The sequence below is a fragment of the Arachis hypogaea genome, chromosome 9 (assembly GCF_003086295.3).
Source record: "Arachis hypogaea cultivar Tifrunner chromosome 9, arahy.Tifrunner.gnm2.J5K5, whole genome shotgun sequence".
NCBI lineage: Eukaryota > Viridiplantae > Streptophyta > Magnoliopsida > Fabales > Fabaceae > Arachis > Arachis hypogaea.
The window spans coordinates 986,152-1,007,057 of record NC_092044.1 but is presented as its reverse complement, the minus strand read 5'-3'; the positions used below and the strand labels follow the sequence as shown (position 1 = coordinate 1,007,057).

Below are 20,906 nucleotides of genomic sequence, written 5' to 3'. Positions count from 1 at the left end.
GGATTTTTGACCTGATGCAAACCAAAAAATAAATAATCCCATTTATCAATTTAGTGTAACGTGCTATAACGAACTAATGGTCCTGGTGATCCTGAAGCTTCATATTCAACCTAATTTTTCAAGAAAAATTTGGCATTAACATCAAGAATATTTTTTGTATGAGCAAAGTGCATGCTTTTGTTCCAAAATTGATTGATTCTTGATATGGATCCATTGATGGGTGAGAAATTGAGAATCAAAGCCGCCGAATTCAATAGTTATTCACTGAAATTCGATTAACAAAGGTGGCTTGTTCATAAGAACCGAATTTATTTTTGAGAATAGGATAAAATAAGATATTGAGAACAAAATATAAAAAATAGAGACACAAAATTTAGTATTTTTATATTTTATTTGATAATAAAATAAAATAAATTATAAAAATATAATTTATTTGTATTGTTTTTATTCAAAAAAATTGAAAAAAAAATATAATAATAAAAATATAATTATAAAAAATTAATAAGAATAATAAAAAAATAAAAAATAAATTATATTTTTTGTTAATGTCTCTGTGTCTTTTCTGTCAGAATAAACACAAAATATATTAATTCAATATCTTTAAATATAATATATCTATTCAAATCTCATCAATTAAATACGATTTTGTATTTTTATATCTTTATTTCAATATTCTATTCCTATAAATAAACACAGTCTAAAAGAATGTTATTGGTAATGAATTTTATTATTATCTTTCCGAGAGAAAAATAATATTATTGAAGAGGTATTTTATTTAGGAATTTCATTTCTACAAAATTGGTGTTCATACTATAGTCCAAATAATTAAAATTTTGGTTCAAGAGATAAGCTAATCTATTCAAAAATAGACCTAATAAAAACCTGTCTATATAAAAAAAGATCAGTCCATAAACTATACAAGTTAATCTACCTGCTAACATAAAGATATACACACAAATGGGTTAACTTTTTAAATAATAATAAGGAAAAAAATATTCATTATCTACAAATAAAAATTTAATATGAGAGTTTAACTTAAATATACTAAATAATATAAAATATTTTATATATTTATATAATTATAATTGTTTTTTAATGATTATTTACATAATTAATATAAAAGATAATTATTTTTATTAATATAATATTATGTGATTAAATATACGTAACAGTATATTAAAATTAAAATTTTAATATAAATATTCTATTAAATTCATATTTCTAAATTCTGACTCCTATAAAATTTTGACTCTTATAAATATCCTTCAATCACGGTCCCAAAACTGATGGGAAGACACTCTAGCGTCTTCACATTCACCTTCAACCTCTTTACAAAATCCAATTCCACATTAATTTGTTTTAATTATATACGCCTCGTTTCCAAGGCTAATTAACCATGAATTTAAAGGATTTAGTTGTTAGGAGAGTGGATCCTCTTTAGTAAAAAAAAAATTGGATGGTGTCTTGTATTAAATTTAACTCTTTATTAATTTTTTTTATATTTAATTTTGTTCTCACTTATAAAATTAAAAGTAAGAGATCACACTTCATTTTCTAAAATATTAAAAAAACTGGAGAGGGTATATTTTCAGATGTTAGTAGTCTTAGTACCTTTTTAATTACCTTTAATTTTGAAAGGATCTCCCAAAGTTCACTTAGAACTTTCCCAAATGTTGAGAACAAAAACAATACTTTACTCTTACAATAATTAACTACACAATCAACGCTTCCTCGCTTTTTATTTTTGATATGAAGGAGAGGGTGGGGTGATACAACATTATAGAAAAGAGTGGTGCTTTCCCTGCATGTAGTGTCAGGGGTATTTTAATAGAATTTGGAGGGTCTGTTTTGATTTTAGAAAAAATAAAAAAATAAAAAGCCTAATCGGAAAGTCCATTTTGATTTTAGAAAAAAAAATAAAACTAATCGGATGGTTTGATTTGTGTTTTCGAAAATAAAAAATTTTTTAATGTTAAAATCGGACCGTCCGATTTTTATTTTTAAAAATAAAAAAATAAAAAATACAAATTTGTAATTCTTCGATTTGTAGTTTATTTTTTTCTTTAAACAAATTGTATCCTTCGATTTAAATAATATCAATAAAAAAAACACTATATAAAAAAAACCTAATCTTCTAATAACAATGTATTACACATATATTTAATAAATATAAAAAAAATTCTTTTTTTAACCTAAATTAGATTATATTGTTATCTAATTGAATTTATTTTTAAATAATTATATTATTTAAAATAAATTTATTATTAGTTAAATAATATATATATATATATATATATATATATATATATATATATATATATATAATCAAAGTACGTGTAAGTTTTAGACCATTCAATTAAAAGTAAAAATTTGTGCATTATTTATTAGGCCTTTAGGAAAAGTTAGTGTTAAAAGTAAAAAATTTGTTTTCAGTAAATAAATTTAAAAATTTTTTAGATATTTATTTCCAAGTAAAAATAAATTAAAAACAAAAATTTCTAGATATTTAAAAATAATAATTCAGTAGAGAAAGTGCATTAAACATAAAAGAGGAAGATAGAGAGTATGTTTTTCTTTCTTGGCTATATATAATATACTTCAAATTGTCTTTCACCAAGAGAAAGAATTTGATCACTATGTCTATATATGTTAGTGTTTATTAATTTCCTTTTTCTATACAAACACTTAGTTATACGTTTAATTATTTTGTCGGTATTTATAATCATTGAATTTTTAATTAAATTTATATATATATTTATTAAATTCTTATATTATATTAAATTTTATAATTAAGTTTCTGTCATAATAAAAATATTAAAATTGATTGAATATTCTATTAAATAAAATAAATATATTTAATACTTAACTGAATATTGTATATAATTTAACAGAATATTTTATTAATTTTAATATTTTTATTATAATAAAAATTTAATTATAAAATTTAATATAATAAAAAATTCAATTAAAAAAATATAAAACTCTAATTAAAAATTTAATAAAATTATAAAGAGTGACATAATACCTAAACCTTAATTAGTTATATTATATATATACTATGCATAATAATATAGTGTTGGCTCATCAGTGACAGTATTTATTTATTTAGTAATAGTATATCAGGTTAACGAATTACGTCTAATAATATACTTTAACATTCTAATAAGGAAAGTTGTCTTTTTTTCAATTTCTATGTGATTATATATCATTTTAATTTTTAATTGCTCAATGGTCATATGCATACGACACTCAAAAATTTGATATAAATCCAAAAATATTTTGGATTCAGTATGTATATAATAATGTTATCTTTACAACCTGGAAAGTTCTGTTGCTTATAACACACTCAAAATTAAATAGATTAATTGAAATAGCCAGGCCCACGCACTTCTTGGTATTATACTATTATTCCAATCTCTCTAGCAATTTGGTAATGGTTGGTATAATAAAAAATATTATATATTTATATAAAAAATTATCTACTAAATCAATCATATATATAAGTATAAATGTATATGTACTATTTCACATATATTTTTTATATACTTCATAATTTAATATATATTTTATATAAATAATAACTAATTTTATATTAAAATCTATTTTATGTAATTTTTTGTTCCTAACATTTTCGTCCTATTTAAGTTTTTAACGTTTTAAAATCGTCTTAATTTTGTCCCGCTATCAATTCTATTGACAGATTCCTAACGGCAGGACAACATTAAGTCAGTTTTAAAACGTTAGATACTTAAATAGGATGATTAAAACGTTAAGGACAACTTTGAAACTTATCCCCAAACGTTGGGGACAAAAACGATACTTTACTCTATAAAATTATTATTCAAAAAGTTTAAATTGTAGATAAAGTATATAAATAATTTACATATAATAATTATAAACTTGTGATGACTTATTAGACTTTCCTCAACTCTTCTTATATATCTTCATAACTGATTTGAATTTTAAATATATTTATTATTTATTAATGAATTATTTGTAAGAAACCAAACCCAAACCCCTACTCCCCCCACCCAAAAAAAAAAAAATTGTAGGCACCGATCTAGACAACAATGTTCTAATCTATCTTTAATTGCAAGACAAACATTCTCTTGAAGCTAATTTTTAAAAAGAAGTAGTTCTTAGCCTTAATTATAATTAGCTAATGACAAAAGAGAACAATTTAAATTTATTAGTTTTACTAACTATTTTCTATTAGAAGTACTTTTCTTTAAACATTTTAAAAAATATCAATTGTTAGAAATAATAAAGTTTTGAAAAAAAAAAGGTTCAATCTACTGAAAAATTTAAAACTTTAAGGATTTTCAAATTTTATGCCCTCAAAAATTTGGTTAACAGAATCCATAACTTATTTACATACGTGCAATCTACATTTTTCTAATAACTCAAGTCATCACTTTGCAACTTAATCATTGAACTTAACATTGTGTTAAGATAAGCAGAAGCCTATTAATGTTTTATAAAAATAGTTTATATATGAATAAAGAAAATTTGAAATATTCTCATCAACTAATAATAATATTATATGTCTTAAAAATATAATCATTTATTTATTTAAGTGGATTAATCTTCATGGATTACAAAAGAAAATTTTATTTTAGCAACCTATAGTGCTTAGCCACCTGTGTAGTGATATTTGCTGAGTTTTGGGTCATTCTTTTGGAGTTGGATTTGACATTGAATATCAGTTTTGCTCATGTGGAAATAAAAGTTGACTCAAATTTTTTTCTTTGCTTCCAATATTATTTCTCTTAATTTCTTTGTAAATTTCGTTGAAATCATGTTTCCTAAAATAGTGATTATGTAACCTATTTTTTTCTTAGGCGTTTTCTACCCCATTGTTTATAAAAAAAAAAGCTTTTAAGAAAAAAATTATAAAAATTAATCCTCATTGATCTTTAAAAAAACCTTTTAGCATTAGAGACCATTTGAAATATAATTATTTATATTTTTTCTATCTGTTATATATATATATAATAAATTTGTTATTATTTTAAATTTAAGTTGTTTTGTTTAGCTAAGATTATTAGGTTTAAGTTTGAGTAAAAATAAACTATTATTTTTATTCATAAAAATTAAAAATATTGATAAATTTATCTATAAATAAACAAAATTATTATTTCTACACATAAAAAATGGACTTTTGCTAATAGAACTAATCAAATCCTAAAAAATTATTTAAAATTTTCAAAATACTTTCTAATATAACCAACTTCTTTTTACTCTACATCATCACTCTATCAATCCCAAACCTCACCATTACCCAAATATCTTTTTACTTCACACCACCTCTCGTCTGTTTTGTCACCTCCGCCGCTTTTTCCCTTGACGCCCCCTCTCTACAAGCGACTCATCCGCCACGTCGTTGTCGAAGTCTCCAAAAACTTCGACTGCACTCTCTCCCTCATCCGCAAGTGCAAACACCGTTCCATCCTTTGCCGTGTTTTCGCCGCAAACTTCTGCAAGGTTCTCTCCTACCTCGAAGCCTTCGGTGGCATGCGCGGGCTCCTCTCTATCCTTGACGCCAACGGTTTCGCTGTTGCTACAAGTGGCAGTGACGGCATCGTTCTCTCGTTTCCTCTAATTGCCAACAACGATCCATTATGTTTTGGGTATAGTCTTTCATTGTTAGTGTTCAAATGGGTCAATTAAACAATAGTATAAAAGTCGCTAATAAACTTGCTTTGTTTGCGAATAATAATGATAGGAACAAGAAAATCATTGTTGAGGAAGGTGGGGTTCTAAGTTTGTTGAAGCTTTTGAAAGAGAGTGCTGGTAGTGGAGTTTGAGATTGGATCGGAGAAGTAGTTGTATGAAATAAAAAGAGAAGTTAGAGTTAGATTATATTAGAGAGTATTTTAAAAATTTTAAATAACTTTTTAGGATTTAGATAATTTTGTTAGCAAAAGTTTATCTTTCATAAATAAAAATAATAATTTTATTTATTTGTAAATAAATTTATCAATATTTTAAACTTTTATAAATAAAAATGATAATTTACACTCTAAATTTTATCATTTTATTATTCAAACAATTATGATTGTAACCACTCTCAATTATGATTGTAATGATCGGTTTATCTATATGTAATAAACTCTGGCATAATTCATATTTAAGTTCAATCAACCTTTATGAAAAATCTCTTTATGCTATTAAAGTATTTTATGGCTAGGGCAAAATTAACACCACACATGATGTCTTTTTTCAAAAAATTCCAGTCTCTTCCCATGATCCGTCGGAAGCACGAAGATATATTTGGCAAGAGCTTTCATTATACTATTGATGGATTTATCAACTTTAATGAATTTATGTATATATGATAAATTGTGACATAAATTATATTCGAATTCAGTCAACTGTTTTTCTTTTTAGGATCTTAATCAGATTTACCTTTTGGAATGGTAGACAATCTTTCTTAAAAGATATTTTGTATTTTCGAACATTATTATGATTAAGTCGTTCTCCAAATTAATAGGAAAATATACTTTCATTTTTCTAACGTAAGTACAAGTGACGAGTTAAAATTTATTTTACATTTAAAGAAATGTACCCAATATTTTTTAGTCTGATATGAGTTTATCGTTGGCTAACGGATACTCTATATGCAGAATTCAAATTTTCAACACTTACTTAAACGGATTAGTAAACTAACCACTAGATCAACTCAACTTAATTAAGAAATGTAGTTGGTTTTAGAAAATATCTCATTATTTTATATAGAAATGGCAATACTATCCGAACTCGCGTACCCGCCCCACTTTAGCGGGACGGGTTCTTGGGAGGGGCGAGGTAGGGTCGGGTTTAGGTCATTACTGTTCTTACTCGCCCCGCTATATATATATATATAATATATATAATTTTAATATATAATATGTATGATATATGTAAAATAATTAATAAATAATTAATACTATTGTATCATATTTAAATTTTTACTTTAATTTATGTAATGTATGTGATGATGGTTATATAAGTTTTAAAATTTTATTTTATTTATTGGATTCTAATAATTATAGGGGACCGCAGGGGCAGGTTAGGGCTTAACGTTTTACTATCCGGGGGTAGAAGTGGGGCAGGTTCTATGCGGGTTGTTGTACGGCGAGGCGGGGTTGGGTAGAGCAAAAATTTACCCCTACCCGCCCCGTTGCCACCCCTAATTTTATATGGGTATGTCTAAAACGAGCACAACAATTATGTGCTTATTGGATGCGCCACATATATATATATATATATATATATATATATATATATATATATATATATATATATATATACACCATTAGATTTAGTTAGATGAAAATCAAAAGCTAATACGAAAGAAGAGCATTGATGGATTATAATAAATACAGAATATCCTAGTACATAAATAAATATTTTAAATGACAATACTTTAAATAATAACAAAATCTTTTATTCTTAAATAATTAAATATAAAACATATGAATACAAAAATATGAGTATTCTTTATTTAATAAGATTAATTATTATGCAAGAAATTTTTATGATATTAAAAGATCATATTAAAATAAAATTTTAAACTGAAACATAAAAATATAAAATAATTAAAATTTATATTTTATATTATTTGACAAATAATTAAACTATTATATTCAAAATTTACTAATTAACTAATTTTATTAAAAATATTATTATATAATATAATTTTTTATCAAAATATTCTAAAATATAATTTATTTAAAATATTATTTATAATTCATGAAAATATTAATTTTTTATTTTTTCAATTTTTTTAAAACAAAATAAATAATATAATTCTAAAAACATATCTATCATATTACATATTTACTTATATTAATAAGACATAAATTAATTAAATTTATGTAATTAAAAATATAAAACATATAAAATTCTAATTAAATTAATTTAATAGTTAACTCATTAATTTACATAAATAAATATCAATAAATACATCCATTAATTCAATAATCGAAGACAAACTTTTAAATAAAATTCTAATTTATAATAGATTAATCGTTAACTTGCTAAAACGAAAAAAACTGTCAAAAAAAAAAGATTATAAATATTTTTTTCCGTAAGACATAAATTACGCCATTAATATAGCAATGTTATACTTTATACCACAATGATTTGATCATTCCTATAAGCTTTTGCATTTAAAGTTGTATTTTGTTCGGAAGCACTTTCTGCTACATCGCCAAAAGAATATTATGAATCACAATAAGATGAATTCATCTTTCCTGATTCTTCTACCACCGCTTGCTTTTTTTTTTTGGAAAAGAAAAATAAAAGGAATTAAAATCTATTCTTCTGTGACTTAATTAAATTGCAAATTTCTGTTTCTATTGTATGTGCTTTTTGCCAACTCATCAGCCTACCTAATGATGCAGTTGGAACAAGAATAAAAGCAATATTTTCTAATTATTTCTTAATTCATTTTATACACATTTAAAATTAAATTGGAAAATTATATAAAATTTGAATGAAATAGTAGGCTATCTTTCTTCTTATATTATTAAATAAAATATTCTTTTCATATAATTTCAAACAAAAATAGTTTTCACTTCACAAACAACCAGCACCTCTAGTGGAAAAGAAGACTTATCCACAAACTTTTTCTAAAAAAATTATTCAATAATTAAAATTAAAAGTTCAAGGGATAGTATTATTGAAAATAAACCTAACCGAAAGTGTTTGCCTCCCCTTGTCATGATTATTAAGAAGTATGGTATTATTATTAACTTATAAGCAAGTTGGGGTTAGTTAACAAGTTATTTTGGTTGTCAAAGAAAAAGTTTGGTTGATTAATAACTTGTGCATTACTTAAAAATCAGGCCACCACATGAAACATCACTTAAAACATTAATTTTATCATCATGAGAAACACATTATTCATTATTTAATTGGAAGATGCAAAATAAAATTATGGTATGTATCTAACTGAATTACCATTATGGGCTTAGGCTAAATTCTCTAACAAAATATATTTATGTTGAAATTTTGGTCAGATTTTCTATTAGTTTAATGATAGATTGAGAGTGTAAAGCAATTTAGGGTTTAGGGTTAACATCATTAATATCAAATTAAATTAGATGGTTGAATTTGTAAGACTTTAATTTTTTGAAATATAGTAGGCCACTAATTAGGGTTAAATACTCTAACTGATGATATCATCATATATTTAGATATACCAATATTTATATAGATAATTGATAAAATTTAAACATGATATGAAACTTAAACTCAATAATTGGTTCACAGTAAAATGGCTAATTAATTAATTAACTAATTAATTAATTACATTAGGACAAATTACAAACCAAATCATTATTAGGGTTTGAAGTTGAAGTGGATTTGGTGCCCTTTGCATTAGTTGTCTAATTAGTAAAATAACAAGTATTTAGATACTAATTAATCACCTGTATAAGAAAAAGTATAAAATATTAATATATTATCTTTCAATTTATTAAATTGTTAATAATAATAATTAATTATTATATTTTAAATACATGTATAAAAAGATATATTTAAAAAATATATTTATAAAGATATTTTTAATAAATATAACTATAAAAAAAATATTTTTATTAAATATATTTACAAAATATTTTTATTAAATACAGTTATAAATAAAAATTGACAAAAATTAACAGAAATACTGTTAGTAATGTAACGAAATTGCCTATATAAATTATATGAGAGATTATTCCAGTAGTAGGTGTATAAAATGTGACATCATGTGTACCTTGTCTTCAATTTCATCCAGAACTGGCTTTTGTGGATAACTTTACAATAATTTGTATATATTAAAAAACTATCAATCACTGTCTCTCAATAATTCATTGTTATCCGAAAAGTCAGTTTTTTCTAGCCCAAGCTTTAAGGTGGCACATGTTGACATTTCACCATGTGTAATTTTAGTTGGTTTTTTAATAATTCCCACCATATGAAACTTCCACCCGAGTTACGGAAAAATAAGACCTAATTGGAAGTTACCAACCCTTTCAAATTAGAGAAACAATTAATTATATATATTTTTCTTTTTAATTATATGGGTGCATGGGCTCATGTAGCTACTACTGTACTAGCTGTGTATAAGACAAGAAAAAGAACAAAATTTGCAAGCTTGATCAAAATATTATCATTCTTCCAATAAACATATCATTTATTAATTCACTACTACTCCTGTCTCCAACAAATCATGCAAGTTGTTCATTCATTCTTATTATTGTATTACCTTTCACTAGTATTTAAAAAATTTAAATTAAAATATGAGTTTAATTTTAATCATCGTAAAATATTTTACACATTTTTTTATAATTATTCAAATAATTAATATAAAAAATAGTTATTTTTTGTTAATATAGCATTATATGAATAAATATGTATGTCAAAAACAACAAAAACTGAATAAAAAAAAGATATCTTCGAAAACCGATACTTCTTCTTATCTTTTTGTAAAGAAGGGTAAGAATTTAAAGAAAATCAACGAAACCGAAGATAAAAAGAGATTGGTATAAAAAATCTTTCGTCCATCGTTTTAGGTTACGAAAAAGACTTGCATATTTTTTTTTAATAAATTAAAAAATTTTCTCTTTAGAAAAAGAGAGAGAGAAAACAACGGGGTCATTTTTTTTCCTATTTATTATTTTATACTGACAGTGAACTAAAATTAAATTTTTAAATATTATTATACATACTTATTTTAATTTAATAGGAGCTTACATTCAAATTTTGTAAATAAAAATAAAATTGACAATGAAAGATTTTTTTATTGTGGATCAGCTTGATTCAAATAAAATTGAGATTTAATAGATTAAATATGGCCCCAGCCATGCATGGTTTAAATAAAAAATTTATTATAATATTACATTTTACACAATATAAATTACTTTTGACATTCATATATACATGTTCACACTTCAAATTAAGAATGACGTTTTCAACTTGGTTGGTCAATGGTAAATTAAAGTAGTATACATTCCTTTGTAAATTAAATTATCACATGAGAAATGCATTCTCAATTATTTAATTGCTAATGATTAAAAAAACTCCATTAAGGTGCTAATAAAAGCAGCATTCTCCAAATTAAGTCTTCACTCCATAGCATCCACAATAATAACATCTTACGATAATGTCTTCTTCTTTGAGATACACCATGTCCAATAATAATAATAATAATAATAATAATAATTCTAATTCAGCATTTGATGAACAAAGATGGGTGATTAACATCCGAAAAACCCTTGAAGAAGAACTTGAAGAAGAAGGTGATGAATTTGAAGTACACATATTCAATGTTCCAAAGCTTCTAATGGCAAGTGATCCAGATTCATATGTTCCTCAACAAGTTGCAATTGGTCCTTATCATTATTGGCGTCCAGAGCTGTATGAAATGCAAAGGTACAAGGTTGCAGCTGCAAAAAGGTTCCAACAACACCTTCAATGTCTTAAATTTGAAGGGCTTGTTGATCAAATTCTCAAGTTGGAACGCAAGATTAGAAGATGCTATCACAAGTACTTGGATTTCAATGGTGAAACCTTGGTTTGGATGATGGCTGTTGATGCCTCATTCTTGCTTGAGTTCCTTCAAATCTATGCCATACAAGAAGGAACAAAGGTAATATTAATTAATTTCACGAACTTAGAAATTCATGTATAGTTATTTTTATATAAAGTTTAATAATTAAAAATCGTTAAATAATAATTTAGTCAAAATTTTTTAATTATTTAATAATTTTTTAAATATCAACTGTACGTAAATTTTTACTTTTTATAAATAATTAGCTCTAATAATAATAGTCTAAAAATTAGTTAATTTAGTTTTCCTATTAGAGAAAACAGTATAAATTAAGGATTTGTTATGGTATTCTTCTTCTTATAAAGTTATTGGTATTGCTTTAAATTTAATCAATGATTTAACATTTGTTGAACATTTTAAATTTGAAACTAATTAATTTTAGTTACAAAACTAGGGACAATTTTTTGACCACATACATTTTTAATAATACTCTTTAAAGTATATATAATATTTTTGTAATTTATTTATCTAAATATGATTTTACTTTATATAAAAAATTGAACTAATAATTACGAAATAATATTATTTTTAACCCTTTTTAAAAATATTCTCTTCAGGTTTAATTATTCTTTTAAAGTATAATTGATTTGTGTTTTTATTTAGTATTTTTATTTTTATATTTTTTATTAAAAAAACTAAAAATAAAAACATAAATTAAATACACTCTTAATTTTTATTATATTTTTATTGTTTTTTTCTATTTTGAATTTTTTTTTACTAATTTTAATTAGAGAAAATTTTAGAACCAGTAATGTTTAGTATTTTTGACAAGTATAAACATTAAATAAATACTAAATTATCTTTAATAAATAAATTTTATTAATTTATGTATATAAATTCTAAAAAAATTGAGTGTAAATTGTATTAATTTATGTATGTAAAATTTTGATAAATATAAATACAAATTATATATTTTTTGTGTGGAAAAAGTGTAAATTATTGTTGATTAAATACTAATAAAAAAATAATATTTATTAAACACGTAGGATTGCTCTGATTCTCTTAATTTTGATCTTAATAATGAAGCAGATTCCTGGAGTTTCATCAAGCATGTCGCACTTGGTAGACTATGCCGGCAAGAAATCAGCACATAATGCAATCTTGAGGGACATTGTGATGTTAGAGAACCAAATCCCATTCTTTGTGTTAAGAAAGATGTTGGAGTTCAAATTCTCATCACTAGAAGCTGCTGATGACATGCTTAGCTTGATCCTCCTAGGGCTATTCAAAGAGCTCTCACCCTTCAAGACCATGCAACATTATTATCCAAACAATGAAATCTCAAAGAGTGTTCACATTCTAGATTACTTGTATGACATGATTGTTCCAAGATTAGACCAAGAAATAATTGAAGAGGAAAATTATTACCATCAAGATGGAGAGAGAGATGGGAATGATGATGAGAAAATAGAAGAAGAGGAGAAAGGGAATGTCAAGAAATTTCTTAGTGAAGTTTGGAATATTCTTTCAAAATTGAATAAAGGGCCTGTGAGATCAATCAAAAGGGTATTAGTTTCTAAACCTCTTAAGCTTGTTGTTAAGTTACCATGGCAAATTATATCGAATTTTCCGGGTCTTAAGCTTGTTAAAGAGCCTCTCGAGCGAATGTTCTTTGCTCGAGAGAAAGGTGACGAAGAAGATGAGAAAAAGAAAAACGGAGGCTCGTCGAGTGCGAAAAGCGAAGAGCCTCCGTTGATAGAGGAAATCACTATTCCTTCAGTGTCAGAATTATTGAATTCGGGGGTTCGATTCTCGCCTGTCAACGGATGCATATCAAGTATTAATTTTGATGCAAAAACATGCACACTCTACCTTCCAATAATTTCTTTGGATGTTAACACTGAAGTTTTCTTGAGAAACTTGGTTGCATATGAAGCTTCAAGTTCTTCAGGACAATTGGTTGTAGCACGTTACACTGAATTGATGAATGGGATTATAGACACTGAGGAAGATGCAAAGATTCTAAGGGAAAGAGGGATTGTTTTGAACCACTTGAAGAGTGATTTGGAAGTTGCTAACATATGGAATGGTATGAACAAGTCTTTGAGGTTGAGCAAGGTTCCAAAATTGGACAAAGTTATTGAAGATGTTAACAAGTTTTACAGTGGAACAACCAAGGTTAAGGTTAAGAAATTCATGAAGGTTTATGTGTTTGGTTCATGGCAGTTCTTGACATTGTTAGCTGCCATATTCATGTTGTTCTTGATGGCATTGCAAGCATTTTGCTCAGTCTATACTTGTAGTCGCTTTTTTGAATCAGCACTACAATCATCTTCTAATACTAGTAGTGGAGGAGAATAATTTAGTTTAATTAGTATATATAACATAACTTGATTGATATTATGTTATGACATTTCATGTAATGTGATAGATCTTCTTAATTTTAATTTGTATGTGTTCATCTAAGTTTTAAGTTAGGAATAAGATTCAAATCCGAATCTAAGTGAAGACGAAAAGATTATGTCATTTGAGATTTAATTCATTATGTATCAATGTTTTTTATTGTTAGCTTTTCTTTAATTTCGGTTTATTAATTAAAATTTGAGTTTATTTAATAAGTTTTAACTTTTTGAGATGCTCGTTATTATTTAAATCCTTAAAATTAAATCCCTACATCCCAAAATCATAAATTTGATTAGAGGGAAGGATACATATATATAGTACTTTAATAGTTTGGTTTCTTGGATTTGTATGTGATGGCTTTGAATGAAACATGAATATTCCTTAGGTTGTCAGGCATATATTCTCAGCAGAAGGGTGTCTTAACTATGAGATATATCATTTCGATCCATTACGAATAAATTTAATCATAAAGAATATTTAATATAAGATGATGGAATTACATACGTACAAGTATACTTATGCCTGCTCTATACTTAATGAGAAAGTATTGAGAGACAATTATTTTAGTGTACAATAATATATATAATAGAGAAAAAAATAAATTTAAGATCCTATAATAATTAATTTAAGAGTAGTGTATACTATACTATATTTGACAATAAATAATATGGCTAGAAATATAATTATTAATATTTTTTTATTAATTTAAACTTTTAAAATAGCGTTTTGAATTTGATTTTTGGTTAACTCAAAAAAAAAATATAAGACAAATAAAAGAAATTTATACAAAAAGCAAGATATCGATCACTGAATCTAATTTGTTCAATTTTAAAAATTCTCTCATGTGTGTATTCATATTGACCAGGTCAATACAACAGGAGTCAAGTTTGATTTTTTCGTTGAGTCTGACAAACCCAAGTGAACATGACAGATCAATATGTCTAAATTTTAAAAATGTCAAAAATTTAAATGTATTTTTAAATTCTCAAAAATTTAAATGTATGAATATCAAAAAGATCAAGAACTTATTTATTTTTTTTTCTATTATTATTAATGAGAAGCATAATGAGGTGTCATATGGGGTACAGCACACACCAGTTAAGTGCTTGTGATAATTATATATATATATTGTAGGACAGGTCCATTCTGTATTATAATGCTCTTAAAGCCTTTGTTTGGAGAGGTGAAGCAAAAATAAAAATAAGGGAAAAGTAAGGAGTGAGTGACTTTATTATCTTGTTTAATATTTTTTTTCTTGACTGCTGCTTATTAGTTTAATATTAAAAAATTAACTAACTGTTGTCTTAAAGATATATTTTTAAAATATACTAATATATTTTTAAAGTTTTTTATATATTTAATTACAAATATCAAAGAAGTTATATTTTTAATAAATTATTTCTTTTTTATAGTGTTGTTAACATATATACCCTTAAAATACAAGTTTAATATTAAATATTAAGATGTTTGGTTATCAATATCTTAAAATCAAAACTTCATTTATACCTGAAATAAGATATATAATATGAATCCGGATTTGCCTACTCACATAGGCACAACCGCACAATCTATGATGACACACATACACCTATGCAATATTCTAGAAACACCCTTATATGATCAACTTTGCTGGTGAAATAGCGGCAAACTTTAAAAAACCTAATGTAAATAGCCGCGGTCCGTAACTGTCGGTAAATATGTGCAAAATCGTGACACCCATATTTAGCGACGGTTTTTTAATTGAACGTCGCAAATTAATTTAGCAACGATTGTATCAGCGATTGCTGAAAATCATCACAAAACCTTATTTCTGCGTTAATAACCAAAACGTTTTCTTTAACCGCGGTATTTGATTTTGCAAAACCGCCAGTAATTATGAAAAAACTGTCGTAATGTAACGCGTCTCGTGTAGTGGTCAATATATGACACATTAAACTTATGTGAATATTATTATATGATTTAATTATTACATATTCATCACAATCTAATTAAGTGGAGAAGAGTTCAAATTCAAAGATGGTATATATTATTACCAATTATGCCGGTAAAATGTCAATTACATTCAAAATTAAGCATGAAAAAATTATTTGTTGGGTGAAAAATCGTGGTACAAAAGTTGATTTTCGGCGCTAAATAATAATAATAATAATAATAATAATAATAATAATAATAATAATAATAATAATAATAATAAAATTATGCTCATTACAAGCTTCCTTTTCTTATCTCATATATAAATTCCATTTAATTAATAATTTGAATTGGTCTAATGGTTAAATCACTAGTCCGTTTAAATAAGTATTGTGATTTGAATTTCGTCTATAATAAATTATTAAACAAAATCAGTATAAAACCCATTAGAAATGAGCCTTTGTTAAAATTGAATTTTAAATATTTCTCTTAATTGAATTGCAAGTATACTTTTTTAAAAATTTGAGATGTTTTAACTTTTATATTAAATATTAACTGCAATATTGATGGCACCCAAGATTTTATTTTTATTTTTATTACAATATAATAATATGAAAACTAATATCAAACATGTCTTCTTTGAGATCCACTTTAATTTGTCTCTTAAATCTATGATGGTGAATTCTAGTATCAATCTTCAATGCTCCAAAGCATTCTATATATGGCTTCTAGATTCATAATCATATGTTCCTGAACAAGTTGCAATTGACCCTCACCATTATTGGCGTCCAGGGATCTATGAAATGCAAAGATATATAGAAGTTAAGGTTGTCCATGCAGCTGCAAAGAGGTTCCAAAAAACTTTCAATGCCTCAAATTTGAAGAAATTGTTGATCAAATGATAAAGTTGGAGCACAAGATTAGAAGATACTAGCTAACACAAGCACTTGGATTTCAATGATGAACAATTGCGTGTGGATGATTTAAGGTTAGTGAACGAGTCTAACTCCTTCAAAAATAAGTTGAAAAAATGAAAAATATCTCGTACTTATAAACTATTTAAAGATCTTGTCTAGAAAAGAAATGAGATTTATAACAAACACAATTAGCTAGTATAATTAGACAAATTTCAAAAAATCACCTTATTTTATTGTTCCAGCATTGTAAAAAAATGAAATCAATGACCTAAGAGAAAAAAGAAGACAAAATAAGAAAACGAATACCCAAACAAACAAAAAAAGAAAGAAAGAGCAGAACTAGTATGGATGGTGACGACGCTGAAAGGCTGGTGGCGACATAGACTGGAAGCAACGATAGAAGCAGAATGCTCATGCATCTACAACATATTCGAAGAACGCACGCGTAAAACGAGATGACAAGAAATTCAGAGGAAGAGACAAAACAGAGGAGCTTGACATCGGCAGAAGCAGCGCCGATAAAAGTTCAGGAAGAAGGTCAGAGTAAATAATGACCAGGGACAGCGAGAGAAGTCGAGGAATGAGCAAATACAAAGAGAGTGAAAAATAGAATGAAACAGAGGGCAAGTTGAGACCGAACCCTTGATTGATTAAAAGAGTCAGGTTAGCGGTAGATTTTGTTAAAATCGCTGCAAAATTAAGTTATATCGCTGCTCTCCTCAAAACCGCAACGAGAATCGCCGTTAAATTGACAGATAATAGCGGCTATCAAAACAAACACTAATAATTTGTCGTTATCCCCCGCTCCTGTTGTAGTGTTACTAGATGTTGCTGATGAAAGGCTTACCTTGATGCTCTTCTCTCATACTTGTTCAATCATCACATACACTTAGCTTCACCTTTCAAGATCATAGAAGACAATGAGTTTCAAGTCATTCCATTTTCTACGAGTTATCATATCCTAGATTTCTTCTATGACATGATTATATATTCCCAAATTATTGGAACAATAGGGAAACACAATCGAAGATGAAGATCATCATGAGTTTGACATAATTGTAAATGTGTCGGATTAGCAACATCAAGATCAAGGGAATTCTAATGAAGGAAAAGGTGATGAAAAATAGAAAAGCTGATATAGAAAAAGTTAAGATAAGTCCGAAAGTTGTTTCTAACGTTTTAATCGTACTATTTAAGTTCCTAAGGTTTCAAAATTGATTCAATGTTGTCCTGCCGTTAGGGATCCATTAACAGAATTGACGGCAAGACAAAATTGAGACGATTTTAAAACGTTAGAGACTTAAATAGAACGAAAACATTGGGGCAAAAATGAAACATAGAAATAAATTTTAATTTTATTTTTAAATAATATCAATTTTTTACTATACATATATTCAATTATTTTTTAATCACATCTAAGTAAATTACACTTAATCACATTACTTTCATTCTAAATAATTTTTTTATATTTTTATATTAACTTATAACTTTAAGTGTAAAATTATAAATAATTAAATTTATTTAGAACGAAAGTAATGTGATTAAGTGTAATTTACTTAATTATATGTGATTAAAAAATAATTGAATATTATGTACAATAAAAATTGATATTATTGAAGAATAAAACTAAAATTTATTTTTATGTATCATTTTTGTCTCTAACATTTTTGTCCTATTTAAGTTCCTAACGTTTCAAAATCGTCTCAATTTTGTCCCGCCGTTAATTCTGTTAACGGATCCCTAACAGCAGGATAACATTGAATCAATTTTGAAACATTAAGTCCTTAAATAAGACGATTGAAACGTTAAGAACAACTTTAAAATTTATCCCAAATATTGGAGACAAAAACAATACTTTACTCATTATTATAAATTTGTAATAATTCAACATGTACTATGTACATGCATATGTAACATGTGACGGCACCGACACTGTACAACACAATATGTTAAAAGACAAAAAAAAATGAATAATAAATAATAAATACTCACGTATAATTATTTTTATATAAAATTTATATTAAAATAATATTAAATAATAATTTAATTAAATTTATTAAATTATTTAATAATTATTAAATATCAATTTTTTATAAAGTTTAAGAGATAACTGCGAACTTTTATCGTTACATCATAAACCCAATCATATATATACAGCATTATTATGTTATAGAATTATGGAATGGATAAATTCTGTTTTTTCCCTTCGCAGATGATAGGACGAAGGATTTTTTTCTTTAAAAGGAAAGTTCAACTATATTTGGCAAAATCTATTACGAGTGATGGTGTTGTTCATTACAATTTTTTTTTATTTAGGTATAAATATTTATAAAAATATTAAATTTAAATTTTTATCATTATTTTTATTTGTTTGATTTTTTTTATTTTTGTATTAAAGTAATAAACTTTTTCATAAAAGTAATACATAATTCTATTAGTCCTTATAGTTTTATAAACTTTTTCATTAGGTTCTTATACTTTTTTTTTTAATTGAGTTATTGCACAAAAATTTTTTTCAATTGAGTTTATATATTTTTTTTTATTTCAGTCTTTGCACCAATTTTTTTTAGTTGGATTCTTATACAATTAAGTCAATTATTATTAAGAGGGACCTCATTGAAAAAAAAATTTGGTGTAAAAATTCAATTAAAAATATATATATATAAAAATTTAATTAAAAATTTTATGAAACTATAATGACCAACAAAATAATTAAGGCTTTAGTAAACTAACTCTATTAGAACAATAATGCATAAAATAAAATAAAATGATGAAAACTGTAACAACGTCCTCGTGGTTATTATTGTGGAGCCTCTTAAAAAAGTCACCGGTGTTCCCAATACAGCTGATAACCTTCCTATAGTATACTTATGGCATAGCAGCCTTTGATACTCAGAAATCACAATCGAGTTTTAGAGTATATCATCAAATTTTTTGGGGAAAAAAATTGTCATACAATGTTGATTATATTGGGATAGAAAAAAAAAAAGGTTAAAAAACCCAACAACAGACTCCCACAAAATTTCGGTTCCATCTAATGCAAATATAGACTTGTAGGGGTTATGATTGTGGTGTACCTGGGACATAACATGGTCTCTCAAACTTAAAAATTAGATTATTTTAATAATATCATAATACATAATTATGTGTTTGTATAATTTTTTTATATTATAGTATAAAATTAAATTCTAATTAAAAAATAAAAATTCGCATATATATATATGTCCTAATTTAATATTATAGTTCATATCTAAGTAAGTAAAAAAAAAAGGCTAAATTCAAAAGTTGGTCTTTACCACCTATCCGACCTTCTCAAAAAGGTTGGGTTCGACATAAGCTCCTCCCTAAAGAGGTGGGTTCGACATAAGGGTGGCAAACGGACCTAAACTTGCGGGATCGGCTCGTGTAACCCGCCAAAAAAGGCGGGTTGGGCTAGAAAATTGGGACCGCTAAATAGTAAAAGTCCGCTTAATCCACACTGCTTAAACCGCGGGTTTTGGCAGGGTAAGACGGGCTTTCTCACCAGGCTTAGTATTTTTTTTGCAAGGGGTATTTTTATAATTTTTTTTGCCAAAACTCAACTTCTCCCAACTTACAAGAGAATGAAGATGAAAATTGAGTGTTTTGAATTATGTTTATTTTGTTTTAGAGACAATATTTATAATTATGTTTTGGATGAAAACTTGGTTTATAATTATGTTTATTAGATATTTATAATTACAAAGATTTTAATATTTGTGAATATAAAATTTATAATTTATTTATATTTTTAGAAATTATAATAGTTAAAAGTAAAAAACAGAAGAAATTTTTTTATGCCTTTATATATATGCTTTTAATAGTTAAAAGAAAAAAAAAGGATATTTGGCGGGCTTAACCTGTCGGCCCGCCAGTCCGCCATTAAGCGGGGCGGGTTGGGATTCTGGGATCGCCTCACTAGGCGGGACGGGGCGGGCTTCCCCGCTTGCCACCCCTAGTTCAACATAATCTGACTTATAACACTTATTCAAATAGGTAACTGCTTTCTAAAATCTCTCATCTACTTCTAGGAAAGATATCTCAACAACTCTAAGATAAAAGAACGGTTATCCATCTTCAGAAGTGAAACTACTCCAACGGTGTTTATTGGATCATCACTTATAAATATACTGACACAC

General features: G+C 25.7%; 1 protein-coding gene across 1 annotated transcript; it reads left to right on the top strand.

Moving 5' to 3' along the window:
* Positions 1 to 11,108: 11,108 nt before the first annotated feature.
* Positions 11,109 to 14,028, top strand: LOC112709770 (putative UPF0481 protein At3g02645). Its single transcript, XM_025761689.3, has 2 exons — positions 11,109 to 11,617; positions 12,608 to 14,028. Exons 1-2 carry the CDS (start codon positions 11,132 to 11,134, stop codon positions 13,877 to 13,879), a joined length of 1,758 nt encoding a protein of 585 aa, XP_025617474.1. The 5' UTR covers positions 11,109 to 11,131; the 3' UTR covers positions 13,880 to 14,028.
* Positions 14,029 to 20,906: the final 6,878 nt, after the last annotated feature.